General features: G+C 41.4%; 1 protein-coding gene across 1 annotated transcript in view; it reads right to left on the reverse strand.

Moving 5' to 3' along the window:
- Positions 1–4,586: 4,586 nt before the first annotated feature.
- Positions 4,587–15,398, reverse strand: part of LASP1 (LIM and SH3 protein 1) — a 34,934-nt gene continuing 24,122 nt past the window's right edge. Inside the window, exons 3-7 of the mRNA XM_075277196.1 lie at positions 15,134–15,218; positions 12,429–12,536; positions 12,145–12,298; positions 10,191–10,303; positions 4,587–6,884 (exon numbers count right to left, since the gene is read on the reverse strand). Coding sequence (XP_075133297.1) covers positions 6,711–6,884; positions 10,191–10,303; positions 12,145–12,298; positions 12,429–12,536; positions 15,134–15,218 — 634 coding nt within the window. The 3' untranslated portion in view covers positions 4,587–6,710. The remainder of the gene's footprint in view (positions 6,885–10,190; positions 10,304–12,144; positions 12,299–12,428; positions 12,537–15,133; positions 15,219–15,398) is intronic.

The raw sequence follows: 15,398 nt of genomic DNA on the forward strand, positions 1-15,398 counted from the left end.
GGTCCATACACGAGACTGAAAATCATGGTCGTGTACGGGCCCATAGAAAAGAATGAGTCAGTGTGCAATCAGTGAAATACATGGATAGCACACTGACCCACAGCACAGTCATCTGCAAAGGGCCAAAGGACTCACATAGCAAGCCGCAAACCGAAAAGTGCTGTAGAAAAGACGCGGCAGAAATGCATTTTCTTTCCACAGCGCTTTTCACAAAAAGTCTGCACAGTTTTTCTCTGCAGACTTTCTGTCCCTATTATACCTATACAGAAAACGGTAGAGTTTCCATAGGTATAACTGACATGCTGCAATTTACAAAAACGCAACAGTTTTTGTAATCCCAGAATTTCCATGGCAGATATTTTTCAGGAAGATGTGGATGGATTACTTAGACCAAGGCCTCACGCAGTAATAAAACCACTGTAGAAAAAAAACAAGGCGGCAAAGCATTGACGGCTCTTCCCGCAGTGCTTTAGACAGAAAGTTCACTGAGTTTTCCCTCTGCGGATTTGTTACATTTATACTTACAGGGAAACCGCCCAGGTTGCGATTTCCAAAACTGCGCTGGTTTTCAAAATTGCAGCGTGTCCGCATTGTGGTTTTTACTGCAAAGTGGGCATGGGATATGCTAGAATCTCATCCACTTTGCTCTGATTGTAAAACTCTTCAATTTTTCCGCCACGGGCAAATCATGGCTTTTCCGTCCCGTGGAGCTCCGGCCTAAAGCAGCTTTTTCTTTTTGTTGTTGCAGATTTTGCTGCTGCAGATTTTGCTGCAGTTTTTTGCCTTAAATCCAGGAGTGGATTGAGCAGAAGAGAGAAGTATAACTTCCTATATTCCAGTTCCTGTTGAAGCCACCTGACTTTGGCTAAACAAAAGCAAAAAAAAATAAATAAATAAAAAATCTGAAACAATAAAAAGCTGCTTGTCCACAATGTGGGGCCTCAGCCTAAAGGAGTTTTACTGGAAAAAAGATGGTTTAAAATTCTGCATGTGCATGGAAACTGCAGTCTTATTATTTATGCTTACGTATTTGGTCATAATCCAACCGAGCGGTCTGAGCATGACTGATATGTTCCAAACATAAGTTTATAGACAAAATGCATCTCCATTAATTTTGCTTTTAAGGAGGCGTTCACACTACCATTGGTGATCATCATCAGCTACTGTCCATTACAAGATTTTAGCAACAGACACTAGCTGAACTGACACAAATCCGTTAAAATGTACATTGACGTTAATGGCACTTTATCTTGTGTCTGTTAGTCACCCAATCAGTCACGTCCGTTTTTTTCACGGACAAAAAAAATCCTACATGCAGGACTTTTGTGTCGTTAAAAAAACCCGATTCATGATGGAAATCTGATGTCCGTTTTTTGGTTTTTTTTTTTTTAACATTGAAATCTATGGATAACGGACTTCTAGCAGACAGTAAGGGGGCGTTCATACTAACGTCTGTGTCTGACAGGTAGTGTCCGCTCCTAGTGTCAGGTTTTTCTGTCCGCTTGAAAAGTTGGACATCTTTACAAGCGGACAGTGAAGGAAGGGCACGGAGTGCAAAAGAAGGCACCCGATCGCCATTTAAATAAATGAAGGGTGTCACGGACACAGCTAGTGTCCGCTCCTAATGTCCGTGCGAGATTTTGTCGGACACTGACGGTAGTGTGAACGCCCCCTAACTGATAGCCATTGTTAGTGTCCGTTTTTTTGTGTCCGTTTTTTCACTAAGTGATGGATCAGTTAAAAAGAATGGACAAATTAACATCAGTTAGTGCCCGTTAATGTCTGTTATGATAGGTGTCCTTTTTTCGTTTTTAACGGACACCTTCACAACAGAATCCAACGATAGTGTGAACCCTGCCTGACACTTATGATGTAAGGACATGAATATGAGACTGTTCATGCCCAAACTGCTGTGTGCTGCATTAACCCGGCAGAGGGTTGTGTAATAGAATCCACCATCTAAGAGCATCTTCACGGGGTTAGGCCTCTGCTAGTGCCGCCATCTCCACTGACTACACGTAACTGCAACATCTGACAACTAGATGGTACTCCCTCTAGTGGTGGACTATACTGCAAGCAATGTCACTGTAACCACAGCAACTATACAGCAGCACTAGCATGTATCCAGATCATGCCCCCTCTGCTGATGCAAGATAAGCTGGTGCATATGGAGATATGTTTGGAATAATCTCATGCAATGTCATTATGTTTTTTTAAAAATTTACCACAAAAAAAGCTAATTAATTCAGCTTTAAAAAATGTGTGTGTAACCACATCAAATATAGTGGTTATTGGAAAGCTGCTGACACCCAGAGTAAGCTCTCCAGACATCAGGATTACTGCAAGTCATCTCTTCATGCAGCCACAGGAGGGGGAGCTGACAACCGCTTAGAGCGCCCTCTACTGGTCAACTGTACTGCACGCACCGGAGGAAAACCAATGGATTTCTGACTAAAACAAATTCACAACATTCATATAACAGTAACAGAGACCACCAGAAGCTTTCCCCATAGTATATGTGAGTGCAGGGGAAAAGTGAAGAAGGTACCGATAAGTCAGGACCAAAGGGTGAAACACGGCAACTAAAAATCTAACACGCAAAGTGGAGGATTTACATCCAGACTAAACAGAAAAACTGCATTACGCCCACGGCTGCCATCAGAAATTTCACGGCCTCTTACTGCTCTATTAAGCAAAAAAATAAATTCACACTTTTTACTATTTTCATGAATTTTGCAGACAAGAATTGCTTATTATAAAAATTTAAAAAGTGGCCTTTGTTGCAGACAGAAAAATGTTTGAGTAAAGTCTTAAAGGGGTTTATGCACGAAAAGTATTTATCCTCTATCCAGACTATAGATTAGATGACTGGTGGGGGGGGTCTGACCCAAGACTCAAACAACATTGAGAAAGTCCTTGAGATCGCACAAACCTGACATGCTTATCCGCCACCATGCTTGGATGAGTTTGGGCTGATATGCGGTGCTTGATTTTTTACCAAATATCTCCACTTGGTCTATCTAGGCTTTCCAAAAAATATTATTCCAGAAATTTAGAAGCAATTTTGCAAACTTAAAGGGGCTCTATCAGCAAAATCATGCTGATAGAGCCCCACATATGCGTGAATAGCCTTTAAAAAGGCTATTCAGGCACTGCTAAAGTTATATTAAACTACCCCCAGTTTTAAAATAATACCCTAAAACAGAATGTGATCTACTTATCCATCGTGCACGGTGGGCGGGCATTCAAGGGTCCACCGTCTTCTTCATCCACGCCTCCTCTTCCTGCGATGTCCTCGGGTCCCGTCCTCCTCCGGCGCTCGCGAACTGACATTGATTTAAAAAAATGGCCTGGGCACATGCGCAGTAGCCGTAGTAGAAGCCGCATGCTACTGCGCATGCGCCCAGGCCATTTTTTTTTAGCAATGTCAGTTCGCGAGCGCCGGAGGAAAACGGGACCGGAGGACATCGGAGGAAGAGGCGTGGATGAAGAAGACGGCGGACCCTTGAATGCCCGCCCACCGTGCATGATGGATAAGTAGATCACATTCTGTTTTAGGGTATTATTTTAAAACTGGGGGGTAGTTTAATATAACTTTAGCAGTGCCTGAATAGCCTTTTTAAAGGCTATTCACTCATATGTGGGGCTCTAGCAGCATGATTTTGCTGATAGAGCCCCTTTAAGCTGGGCTTAAGAGGCAGCGTTTACCTGGCAGCCCATCCAAACAATACATTACATGTGTTTTTTTTTTTTTTCCAATTGTACGGTCATGAATCTGAACATTTAACATGCTAAGGCATGTACGTTCTTAGGCCGTATTCACATGGCTATAATGAGGAAAGCGTGAATAATAACCAAAAAAAGGACGTCCCATTTTTTAAATGTGAATAATAGCAATAGCAATCAATGTGTTTTAAAAACCGCCAATTTTGAGCCGTGAATGAATAAGGCCTAATATGTACAGATTGCTGTGGCATCCACTCTTGAGAAGTCTATCAACTTTCTTCCTCTTGTGAATAATCTCTCTCACTATAGAATGATGGATTTCAAATAGTTTGGAAATGGCTTCATATCCTGTCTCAGATTAATTGGCAGAAATAATTGCTTCTCTAAGATCATTGCTGATGTCTTTCATCCTTGGCATTGTGTGTTTGTTTCATTGTATTAACAGGCTTTAATCCTCCACACCAGCAAATTGACATAACTTCTGCTTCGCCTTTTAATTCCTATGGAAGCGGTAAGGGTGTAGTTACATTTTAACGCATTGCTTCTGCATTGTGGTTTCGTTTTTTTTTTTATTAATTTTAAGAGCTTCTTAAGGACTGGATATTTTGAGGTTTTTTGTCACAATAAGAAACTAGAATTCAAAGTGGATGTACTTTCTTTTTGTCATGACTATAATTTATGGACAGGGACACCTACAATATTTTACCAGCTGCCCATTGTGGCGATGTTTGTCAGCAGTGTCCTGATAGTGACAATAGTGGGCCACCTTCTTTCAAAATTTCTTCTAGGGCCCTGACAGTAGTTGTGCCAGTACCATGATCATTCCACACGAGCTGCTTTAGAAATAAAACACGTGAAAATCACAGGTAAAAATATTTTTATTTTAAATTTAAGTAAACCGAGAAAGCTTTTTTTCTTGGTAGCTGCATGATTTTTTTTTTTTCATTTTTTTTCTAAATGATTATAGGCCCAAGCAATTTGATACAAAGGCTTCCCAGCTGGGGTATAATAGACAATAAAAAAAAAATAAAAATAATGACTTAAAGACTGGATGACATACACAAGACAATAAGGCTGCGGAGAGAGGGCGACTTGGAGGGGTGTCTTATCTGTTCTCTCCTATTCCGCGCTGGGTCAGAATGAAAGTGCATTGAATAATGGAAAGGAAAGAATGAGTTTGGTCCAGTTAGGATGAACAGAATAGATAGTACCCCTTCCCTGTAAGACAAAAGAAATTCATTCTTGGTCCTATTTTTTTTCTCTTTTAGATGTGGGAGGGGGGAACCTCCCTGCCAACTTTAGCCAGTAGGCTCATATGTATTAGGAGGCGGCATGCCTCTACAGGAATTGTGTGTAGCCTATGGCACCCCACCTGGTGGTAAAGATGTTACACTACTTAGTAAAGGAATGTATGAAGTGTTGTTACAGTTCGGTGGAATTACTCATCTCTCACCCAGTATTCACATTAAGTTCCAGTTACTTTTTCTGTATTATTTGTGCTTTACATAAACGTGACCTCAGGAAGATTGAAATGACTTGTGCTTGGTCCCCAACATTACAGATCATGGCATGTGGGAATCTTCCTACTCCTTACTGCAAAAAGCTTATCCAAAGGAGGAGGAAAGCGTGTGCAGAACCAGGCCTTGAGAGTGAAGACGTGCCCTCGACAGAACGCAACCTGTCTGTGCATGAGGGGGATTAATCCAAAGCAAATAAGGCAGATAAAGGAAAGGGCAGAAGAAATTTGGCTCAAAACGCGTTTGGTTGAATATAAGCACCAGAAGACTGCCACAACTCTTCATAAGACACAGGTCATAATGCCTATGATATAGTAAGGGATAGTCCTAGTTACCCCCTAAAAGGTGATCAGCACCAGCATTACTCAGTCTTTATCTACCCAGGATATAAGGGGGCGACGGAGATCACCTCTGGTCTCAACGACCAGAAAACCTTTGTAACCTCCACCACAGCCGTTTCCCTGTCACTATATAGGCAGCAGCCATGGAGACACAAGCGGAGGGCCTAAAGATGAAATGCTTGTCATTAAAGTGTAAAGACTGTTCCTACTGGTTTTCACTTGGAAACCTGTCCCTTTAACGATAACTGACTGTTATCCACTAAGCCCTAAATTCTAAGGTAACATTCCAAAAAAAACGGGAAAAAAAATATACATAATATTTATAAAATATACCGAGATGGAAAGAGAGAAGGAAAGGTAAAATATTATAATTAAATCTTTCAAGCTGTTTTTACTAGTCCGCTAAACTCTATATAGATTTTATAGTATTTTCTGAAATAAAATGGCACAAAACCGTCGAGGTTAATGGTTGCAGCAAGGGCTGCCTTGAGAAAGGTGCAGCTACCTCTTAGGCCCCTTCTGCGGCCATTCGTCACCAGAGAGGCCAAAAACAGATCAATGATGTGTATATGTTATCGCTCGAGCCCGCTGTACGTATGGAAGAAACTTGCATGAGGATGTGAGACCAGAACACGGACAAAAAAAAAATAATTGAGGAAACAATGACGTGGTTAGCAGATCAGACACAGCCCTGCCGTTATCTCCATACTAGACACAGGAATTGGAAATGGTAACCATTGGTCACAAAAAAACATTAGTAAAACATCAATTTGGAAAGAGGGGCACAAATTTTCAGGAATATGTATACTGAGAATATTAGGAAAAAACAAGGCCTTTCCTTAAGATAAAAAAAAATTATACCAGTGCAAAGCGCATAGAGAATCAGACATAACAGAGGGGGAAATAAAGCGGGAGACACCTCCTCAATGTGCTCCCTCCTGGGACTAAAAGATGAAGGACCAGGTCATTTTCTCTTCTGGCGCCAGAGGGCAGCAAAGAAGGTTTAAGAGAGAATGCTTAGACCGGGAGAGGTGGGTGGAGACCACCATTCCCCCAAAGCTGGGACAGGGCTGCACTGGAATGCTTCATGATTGTGTGAGAAAGAGATGAGGCGACTTCTCCCCAATCAGATGGCTTCAACGTAATTGGCAGGAAGCATGCCCGTCTCCCCTGTGCGCTCCACGGTTCCATACATCCATCCATCATCAATCTGCTGCACATTGATAATAGTGTCACCATCCTGGAAAGAAACTTCATCTTCATCTGCTGCAGAGTAATCATACACGGCTCTGAAACGCTTCTGTCAAGAGAAGAATGAAGAGGCTCTTTACATGACCCGGAATACATTTGCAAGTCATTCTTATACTGAACCATATGAAAGCAATCTGACCAGCTCCAAGGGAATGCTAGTTATTAAAGGGACGTACACCACTACATCTACAATGAACAGAATACTAGCTATTAAAGGGACGTACACCACTATATCTACAATGAACAGAATGCTAGCTATTAAAGGGACATACACCACTACATCTACAATGAACAGAATGCTAGCTATTAAAGGGACATACACCACTACATCTACAATGAACAGAATGCTAGTTATTAAAGGGACGTACACCACTACATCTACAATGAACAGAATGCTAGCTATTAAAGGGACATACACCACTACATCTACAATGAACAGAATGCTAGCTATTAAAGGGACATACACCACTACATCTACAATGAACAGAATGCTAGCTATTAAAGGGACATACACCACTACATCTACAATGAACAGAATGCTAGCTATTAAAGGGACATACACCACTATATCTACAATGAACAGAATGCTAGTTATTAAAGGGACATACACCACTATATCTACAATGAACAGAATGCTAGTTATTAAAGGGACATACACCACTACATCTACAATGAACAGAATGCTAGCTATTAAAGGGACATACACCACTATATCTACAATGAACAGAATGCTAGTTATTAAAGGGACGTACACCACTACATCTACAATGAACAGAATGCTAGCTATTAAAGGGACATACACCACTACATCTACAGTGAACAGAATGCTAGCTATTAAAGGGACATACACCACTACATCTACAATGAACAGAATGCTAGCTATTAAAGGGACATACACCACTACATCTACAATGAACAGAATGCTAGCTATTAAAGGGACATACACCACTACATCTACAGTGAACAGAATGCTAGCTATTAAAGGGACATACACCACTACATCTACAGTGAACAGAATGCTAGCTATTAAAGGGACATACACCACTACATCTACAATGAACAGAATGCTAGCTATTAAAGGGACATACACCACTACATCTACAATGAACAGAATGCTAGCTATTAAAGGGACATACACCACTACATCTACAATGAACAGAATGCTAGCTATTAAAGGGACATACACCACTACATCTACAATGAACAGAATGCTAGCTATTAAAGGGACATACACCACTACATCTACAGTGAACAGAATGCTAGCTATTAAAGGGACATACACCACTACATCTACAATGAACAGAATGCTAGCTATTAAAGGGACATACACCACTACATCTACAATGAACAGAATGCTAGCTATTAAAGGGACGTACACCGCTACATCTACAATGAACAGAATGCTAGCTATTAAAGGGACATACACCACTACATCTACAATGAACAGAATGCTAGCTATTAAAGGGACATACACCACTACATCTACAATGAACAGAATGCTAGCTATTAAAGGGACATACATCACTACATCTACAATGAACAGAATGCTAGCTATTAAAGGGACGTACACCACTACATCTACAATGAACAGAATGCTAGCTATTAAAGGGACGTACACCACTACATCTACAATGAACAGAATGGTAGTCCACATGGAACACTTCTCTTCTTTAGATTTTGTGAACGGATGTATCTCTCATAAAACCATATCACAAAAAAAATATCATAATGACTGTTGTTTCAATTTAAGAGAGTCTGCCACTAGAACAATCCCTATTGAACTATACGCACAGACAGACAGCCGGGGTTCACGTGAATAAAACACATTTTTTTCTGCTTCCTGATTGGTGCCCCGGGCAGGCACTGTACATGTCAGTCATAGCAGGGGGAAGGGAGGGACTGGAAAGTATATGTCTATGGTGTGATGAAAGCCATGGTGACATCCTCATTGCACCACACACCTCACTAGCATATCAAGAAAAGAGATAAGCCCGGATCTAGAAGCAGAAGAGAGGGTTTGGCTCAGGTGAACCTCCGCTATCTGGCTGTGCTTATAGCTCTTCTATTTACAGACACCCTTTAAACCCCTAACAGTCACATTAAAATTGCAAAACCCCTCCCGAAAAAGCCACTTTTTTTATTGCAGATTTTCTGCTTTCTTGTGGATTTTGTGGCTACATAAGACTGTTTGATCAGTCTTTATTACTTTTTGTTTTTGAGAGGTGATCCGAAAACATCAATTCTGGCCCCAGAACTTTAAGGCTTATGGCTTTTATCACATATAATAAACAATTAGAATCAATTTTATTTTAGGCTTTGTTATAGATGTGGTGATACCAATTGTGTGCTTGTTTTTCCCCATTAACAAGGAGGAAGGTTAGTTGAATTTTACTTTTATTTCCCTGTAAAACGACTTAGGAGTTGCAGTTACAGTATTAACTGCAGCATATAAAGGGTTAAATGGTAAGCATACTTTTTGATAGATATTTTGGGAATTAGGGGGCAATATCATGGTCCATTGTACTCCTCCCCTTCCCCGATCTATAATGGTCTGTCTCAAACAGCCCAGTGGTTGCTGCTGGCTCTGGATGTTGGACCACCACCAATCTAAGATTGATAATTTATCATAAGCATGAGATATCAATATTGTAATCCTGGAAAATCCATTTAAAGGGTTTGCCTCACTATAGACATCCACAGGATACAACATAAATGTCTTATTGATGCAGCCTCTGAGACCCAAACCATCTTATAAAACAGTCTTCCCCTAAGCCCCTTCTTGGCTCAGCCTGGATTTGGCTGTCAGCATTGGTCAGGCTTACGGGAACTACACCATGTTGTCTCCATATTTCCCATAGAATTGACTTACAGAAATAGTGTAGTAAACTCGACTGTTGTAAGCCTTTATTTGTAAGTATGAGAGACCGGGGTGATCTGAGGGGTCAGTTTTTGAGACGGGTGTGGACTATCGAATATTTATAACATATCCTGTGGTACAACCATTTAAAAGGGATGTGTCACTCAAAACATTTATCCCCTAAGTGTCACATTGCTGGGGTCTGACCACCATTTATTCTAATGATAAGAAAGATGGGGGACTGTAATCTCTGACACCCCCATCGTAGTGAATGGAGTGCTGGTCATGTAAGTGTATTCATTCACATGTAGGAGGCAATGGGGACTTTGCTGCCTGTTCTCCTCATTGTCGGGGGACCCGGCAGATGGAGCCTCCTCCATGTGAAAGCTAATCCCTTTAAATTCCCTTGTATTTCCCCATTACATACCTGATTTTCCACCAGATCAATATACAAAAATGACAATACAAGCAATAGCATCACTGAGAAATTAAACTCACCCCTCCTGCTGGGGCGCTGTGCTGGGTAGCGACAGGGGCTGCTGGCTCAGGGTAAACGTGTTTCTGCTGCAGTTGCTGTGGTGGTGGTTGTTGTTGTCTTTGATGTTGATATGCTATTAAGAACAAAATTAAATGGTTAACCACAATGCCTTCCTTGTACTTGGATCTTCAACTAGTCAATGTTCAACTGCATCAATAAATCTATAACTGCAGCTGCCATGGAACTACAGGTCTCAGCAACTGGAAAAATAGGCAGGGAGGTTAAAGGGGTTGTCTAATGAACTGTATTAGTGGAAGTAGACATCAGAACAATAGGTTTCCTGCAAAGAACCCCCGTTTATTAGGGAAAGCAGAGAGGAACTAACAAAAAGCAGCTGTCATTGAGCAGATTCATCCCATCCATGTGATATGTGATCTTGTATAGGACACCAGAAGCACTGTCAGTTTTACAGTCATAATACTATAGTACACCAATGCAGAAGTCTTGTGGTGTATTATGTCAGTAATACATCTGCGCCCTGGTCTCCATTCCGCAGGTTTCCGTTTCCTGCACGAAACTGGGCAGGAGACGGAAACCTGCAGGCATTTTTCAAACCTATTAATTTGAATGGGTTTGAAAAGTCTCCAGCCGTGAGCGCCGGGGAGCGTTTTACGCTCTCCGCGGCAAAACCGTTTTTTTTTTTTTTTTTAACCGGACACAGAGTCGGACATGCTGGACTCTGTGTCCAGTTTAAAAAGAAAACGGTTTCGCCGCGGAGAGCATAAAATGCTCCCCGGCGCTCACGGCCAGATAGGTTTCCGTCTTCTGCATGCAGAAGCTCAGAACGGAGACTGAACGCTGGTGTGAATCCAGCGTTAGCAGGACTCAAAATACATCAAAATACTTTATGTCAAAAAAAGGTAAACATTAAATGTACCCTAACAGTTAGTTCACAAGTGATTACGCGTGTGCATATTCCATCGCGGATACCGATGCAGTGCACGGCATCCTGTCGCGGCCAAATGAATGGGCCTAGTCCGGAGCGTGCTGTCGCGAGGTGGACCGCGCAGCTGAATCAGCTGCGGAATCAGCCTGAAGAAAGGGCAGCTCGCCTGAAGGAAGAATGCTAGCGGTCTACATAGACCACCATTGTGAGGGGGTGGATTCCGCGCCAAAATCCGCCCCATGTGAACGGGGCCTTTAATGGTGATTACAAAAATATCATGTCATGCATAAGATAAGCTCTTATATGGCTGCATAAGTTGTAACTTTCAGAATGTAGAAATCATAGATTAAGGAAAAAAAAAAAACTGCTGCATCCTTAAGGGGTTAATTCAGCACTACAACCTTCATCCATGCATACATGTCAAAGCCATCTGGATCAATTTTCCCATGGAAAAGCATTCATCATATGGAAACTTATAGCCAAGGCATTGCTGCACTAACCTACGAAAACTAAGACTGTAAAGATACCTAGCAAGGAAGAATAATTGATCCACTCATCTGGTGATATATGACCTCATAAACAGACCAATACTGGCTGTCAGCAGTCAACCTCTGTACACAAACGTGCCCAATAACAACCCCCCTGTGGCCATTTTTATTGCCTGCATGCTGCGACTTCTATAAGACAACCTGCTGTAACACTGTGGCTTGTACTGCAGTAATCTCGCAGCCATATGTGATAGATCTATATCTAGTCTGGTCAAAAGATGGATCCAAATGTCCAGAGGTCAAGTCCAATATATGTCTCAAAGGACTATTAGGTCCTGCAAATTTAGCCTCTCATTTTACTCTGGAGAGTGTACTGCATACAAATGCCATCCGGCTTATTGAATCCTCTATGAACCCACATAATAGAAGAAAAGGTTGTATGGCGAGATCAATCATCAAATGACGGATATCGGAATCAGCCCACAAAGGCTTTCAAGGACGTAACCAACGTATAAGTCTATACAATTGTAATTCACTTACTTGAGCTACTGGCCGGAGGCTGATGGGGCGACATGCTCTCTGAAGGGGGTCGGCGGTAATTGGCAAAATCATCGGAACCTCTGCGGTCCATATCTCCAGCATCGATTGATGGATTTCCCATCCGGCTCTTCTCAAACTCTTCATGATATTTAATCTATAAGAAATAAAGCAGTTCTCGGGTTACCTTAAGGTAATAGCAAGTCTGGATCCTTATTCCCCACCGAGGTACCTAGGCAGCTTTTCAGGGATAGGAGCACCTACATACTATCACTCTGCATACTCACATTACTGATCTGGTCCTGCGTCTTCTTAATTCTCTGCAGCTCAGGAGTATCGGCCACCACGCTGAACCCTTTGCCTTTATTCTTTTCAAAGTCTTCCTTGTAACGAATCTAAAAGTAAAAAGTTGGGGTTTTTGTTGTTTTTTTTCTACAAAATTCTGAAGCACAAAAGAGTTTTTTTTTAAATATATATATATATATATATATATATATATATATATATATATATATATATATATATATATATATACACACACACACGAGACATTGATTGTTTTAGGTCATATTCACCTCCATGCAGTAAAAGGGTACCACATCCATTGCACAAAATTTAATGGGGTCCACCATTGACAGATATATTGTCATTGGATCCCACTGCAGATAAGTATACAGCCTTAGGGAGTGTCCATATAATGATTCTTTATGATTTTTAGAATGACATACTACAGATTTAATGTGTTTATTTTTTGATATCCCACTGATGGTATTTGCTGCATTTTTTTCCCCACCACACTTGCCTATATGCTCTCATGATCCATTAATTCAGTCCCCCGGCCTACAAGTTTGGTCACGTATCTAACAGAAACTTCTGAAACATGAAGTGCCCATCCGTAACAGCAGAAGCGACAGAGACCGCACGGAATCATAGGAAACATCAAACTAATTCCATTGATACAGTAACAACATTGGGGGGGGGGGGGGTGTTTGAAATGCTGCTCTGTTTCCTTGGACACGGCAACCATGACAACAAGAAAAGCATTTAACCCCTATGAGGCTGGATGCCGTTTTTATATTGTGATTTTTCTAATTTCCAAAAAAAGACTTTACCGCCTTGTAATAACATTACGGACGACCTGTAACGTCTGTGTTGCTATGACTGCACAATATGGGAGTTAATCCAGGGACTGTGGAATTTCATGTAGACTTTGTTATAGAAAGCTATGTTATTTAGATCACTGCTCATAGTGCCTGCAGCTGCTGGGTGAAAAAAACCCCGACCCTTCTAATGTAAGACAACTGCCATAAAGGGGTTGTCCAGGATTTAGAGTATACACAGGGGTAGCAGGGGTGAGCGTAAAACAACGACAAAAAAGGCCCACTTACCTATTCCAGGTATTCAATTATCCATTATATCTTGCATGCTGGGACTCACCGCTGAGACCAGTGCGGATAGATCAGTAACATCTCTCACATCTGTCACCGGTTCCTGACCAGCGAGCGCTGAAGCCAATGAGTGGTCTCAATGGTTGTGTGAGACCAATCGCAGCGAGTCCCAGCATGGGAGGCAAAGAGAACTAGGGCCAGAGAACAGAGGGCCGGGGATAGGGGAGAATGTCTTTTTTTATGTCGTACAGACACCATGGCAGCGCCTGAGTTTGCTCTAAATCCTGGATAACCCTTTTAAGATTAAGGCTACTTCAGTTATGGTCTTACTGCCGTCTGTCTGTTAAAATTTACAATCAATAGTGACTATGGCGGACAAGGAGACCTGGAGAAGACCTGCCTATGCTGTCTCTATTACTTCACTTTATGAGAAGCATGCAGCACAGACATTGGGAAGTGGCGATATCTTCCAGGGTACAGAACACACTGAGGTAGGTTCTTATTCCCTGTAGCATATCACTTTAAAGGAGTGCTCCGAATTATACAATGCATTTCAAACACCTTGTTAAGGGATTGAAAGTTAATAGTGGAAAGTGGTGAAGTGGTAACGTCCATTGTTTGGGAGACCCCAATACAACAACCCTTGGACTACATTGCAAACTGTGTAATCCTTCATTTTTCCTGTGGTGGGGCAGCAGAGAAATTGAACACATACTTATAGTTTGGTATTGACTGCTGGGGGGCTCCTGCTATAGGACAAATGTAGGCCCACGTGGACAGGGTTCTCTTTACCACTGTACCAGTCTATCATGCAGTTAGGTCATTATGTACTTTGCTACTACACTAAGGGTTCACATGGAGATTTTTTTTATAGGCTGATTTTTTAAAATAAATGAGCCTCAAAAACCGCCCTCCATCTGAACCAAGTTGTGGAAACACAGCTTCTTTTGTTGCAGATTTTGCTGCATAATTTGAGCCAAATCTAGGACTGGCTACAAAAGCAATGGGACATATATAGGAATCTCTTATACTTCTACCTTCTGCTCAATCCACTCCTGACTTTGGCTCAAAAATACCGCAGCAAAATCTGCAATAAAAAAAAAAAAGCTGTGTTTCTACAACATGGGGTCTGAGGCTGGATTCACACTGAGATTTTTGGCAAGGATTTTGGAGAGGAAAAAATGCGCTTCAGGAATTAGGAAATAGTTTTTTGAAGTGTTTTTTTTTACGAGGCATATTTTTTTTGTAGCGGTTTTTGAGGAGTTTTTAGTTGTTTTTATTTATTTTTTTTTATTAACTCTACCACAGTGTATGGACCTTGAAAAAACTGCTAGCAGATTTTGCAAACGCGTTAGTGTTTAGGTTTTTTCTTTTTGTTTTGTATTTTCCTTTTTTCACTGTATGTTATAATTTTATTTTTGACGAATTACAAGTTATTTTTATGAAGTTTGGAGAGCTGCCAGCATACTCTCTGTTCCTACTATTGCTTCCTAAGTCCGAAGCACCTTCATCACTAAGAAGATCTCATATAGGTGAGCTAGAGATATTACTTCTTAACTCTGCTACATCTGTACGTACAAACACACGGCAAGAGGGAGTCTTACCTGGCTTTGCAGCTCACTCTGCTGCTTCAAGCGGAGGTTTTCTGGAGTGTCAGCCACCATAGTGAAGGACTGCTTGGGGTAATGCCTGGAAAAAGGACAAAAACAAAAGGTTTACTTTTGCAAATACCTATGAATATTACACCCCCTAGACCCTGGTGAGGATGAAGGACCCCTCCCCTGTTAACCCAGAGAGATAAACTGCCCATTGCAAGCATATGAGTGTGCTGGGTTATGTCCTTGCTGCTTGGAATGTGCCGTTGTATGA

This window comes from Leptodactylus fuscus, chromosome 6, assembly GCF_031893055.1.
Source record: "Leptodactylus fuscus isolate aLepFus1 chromosome 6, aLepFus1.hap2, whole genome shotgun sequence".
Taxonomy (NCBI): Eukaryota; Metazoa; Chordata; class Amphibia; order Anura; family Leptodactylidae; genus Leptodactylus; species Leptodactylus fuscus.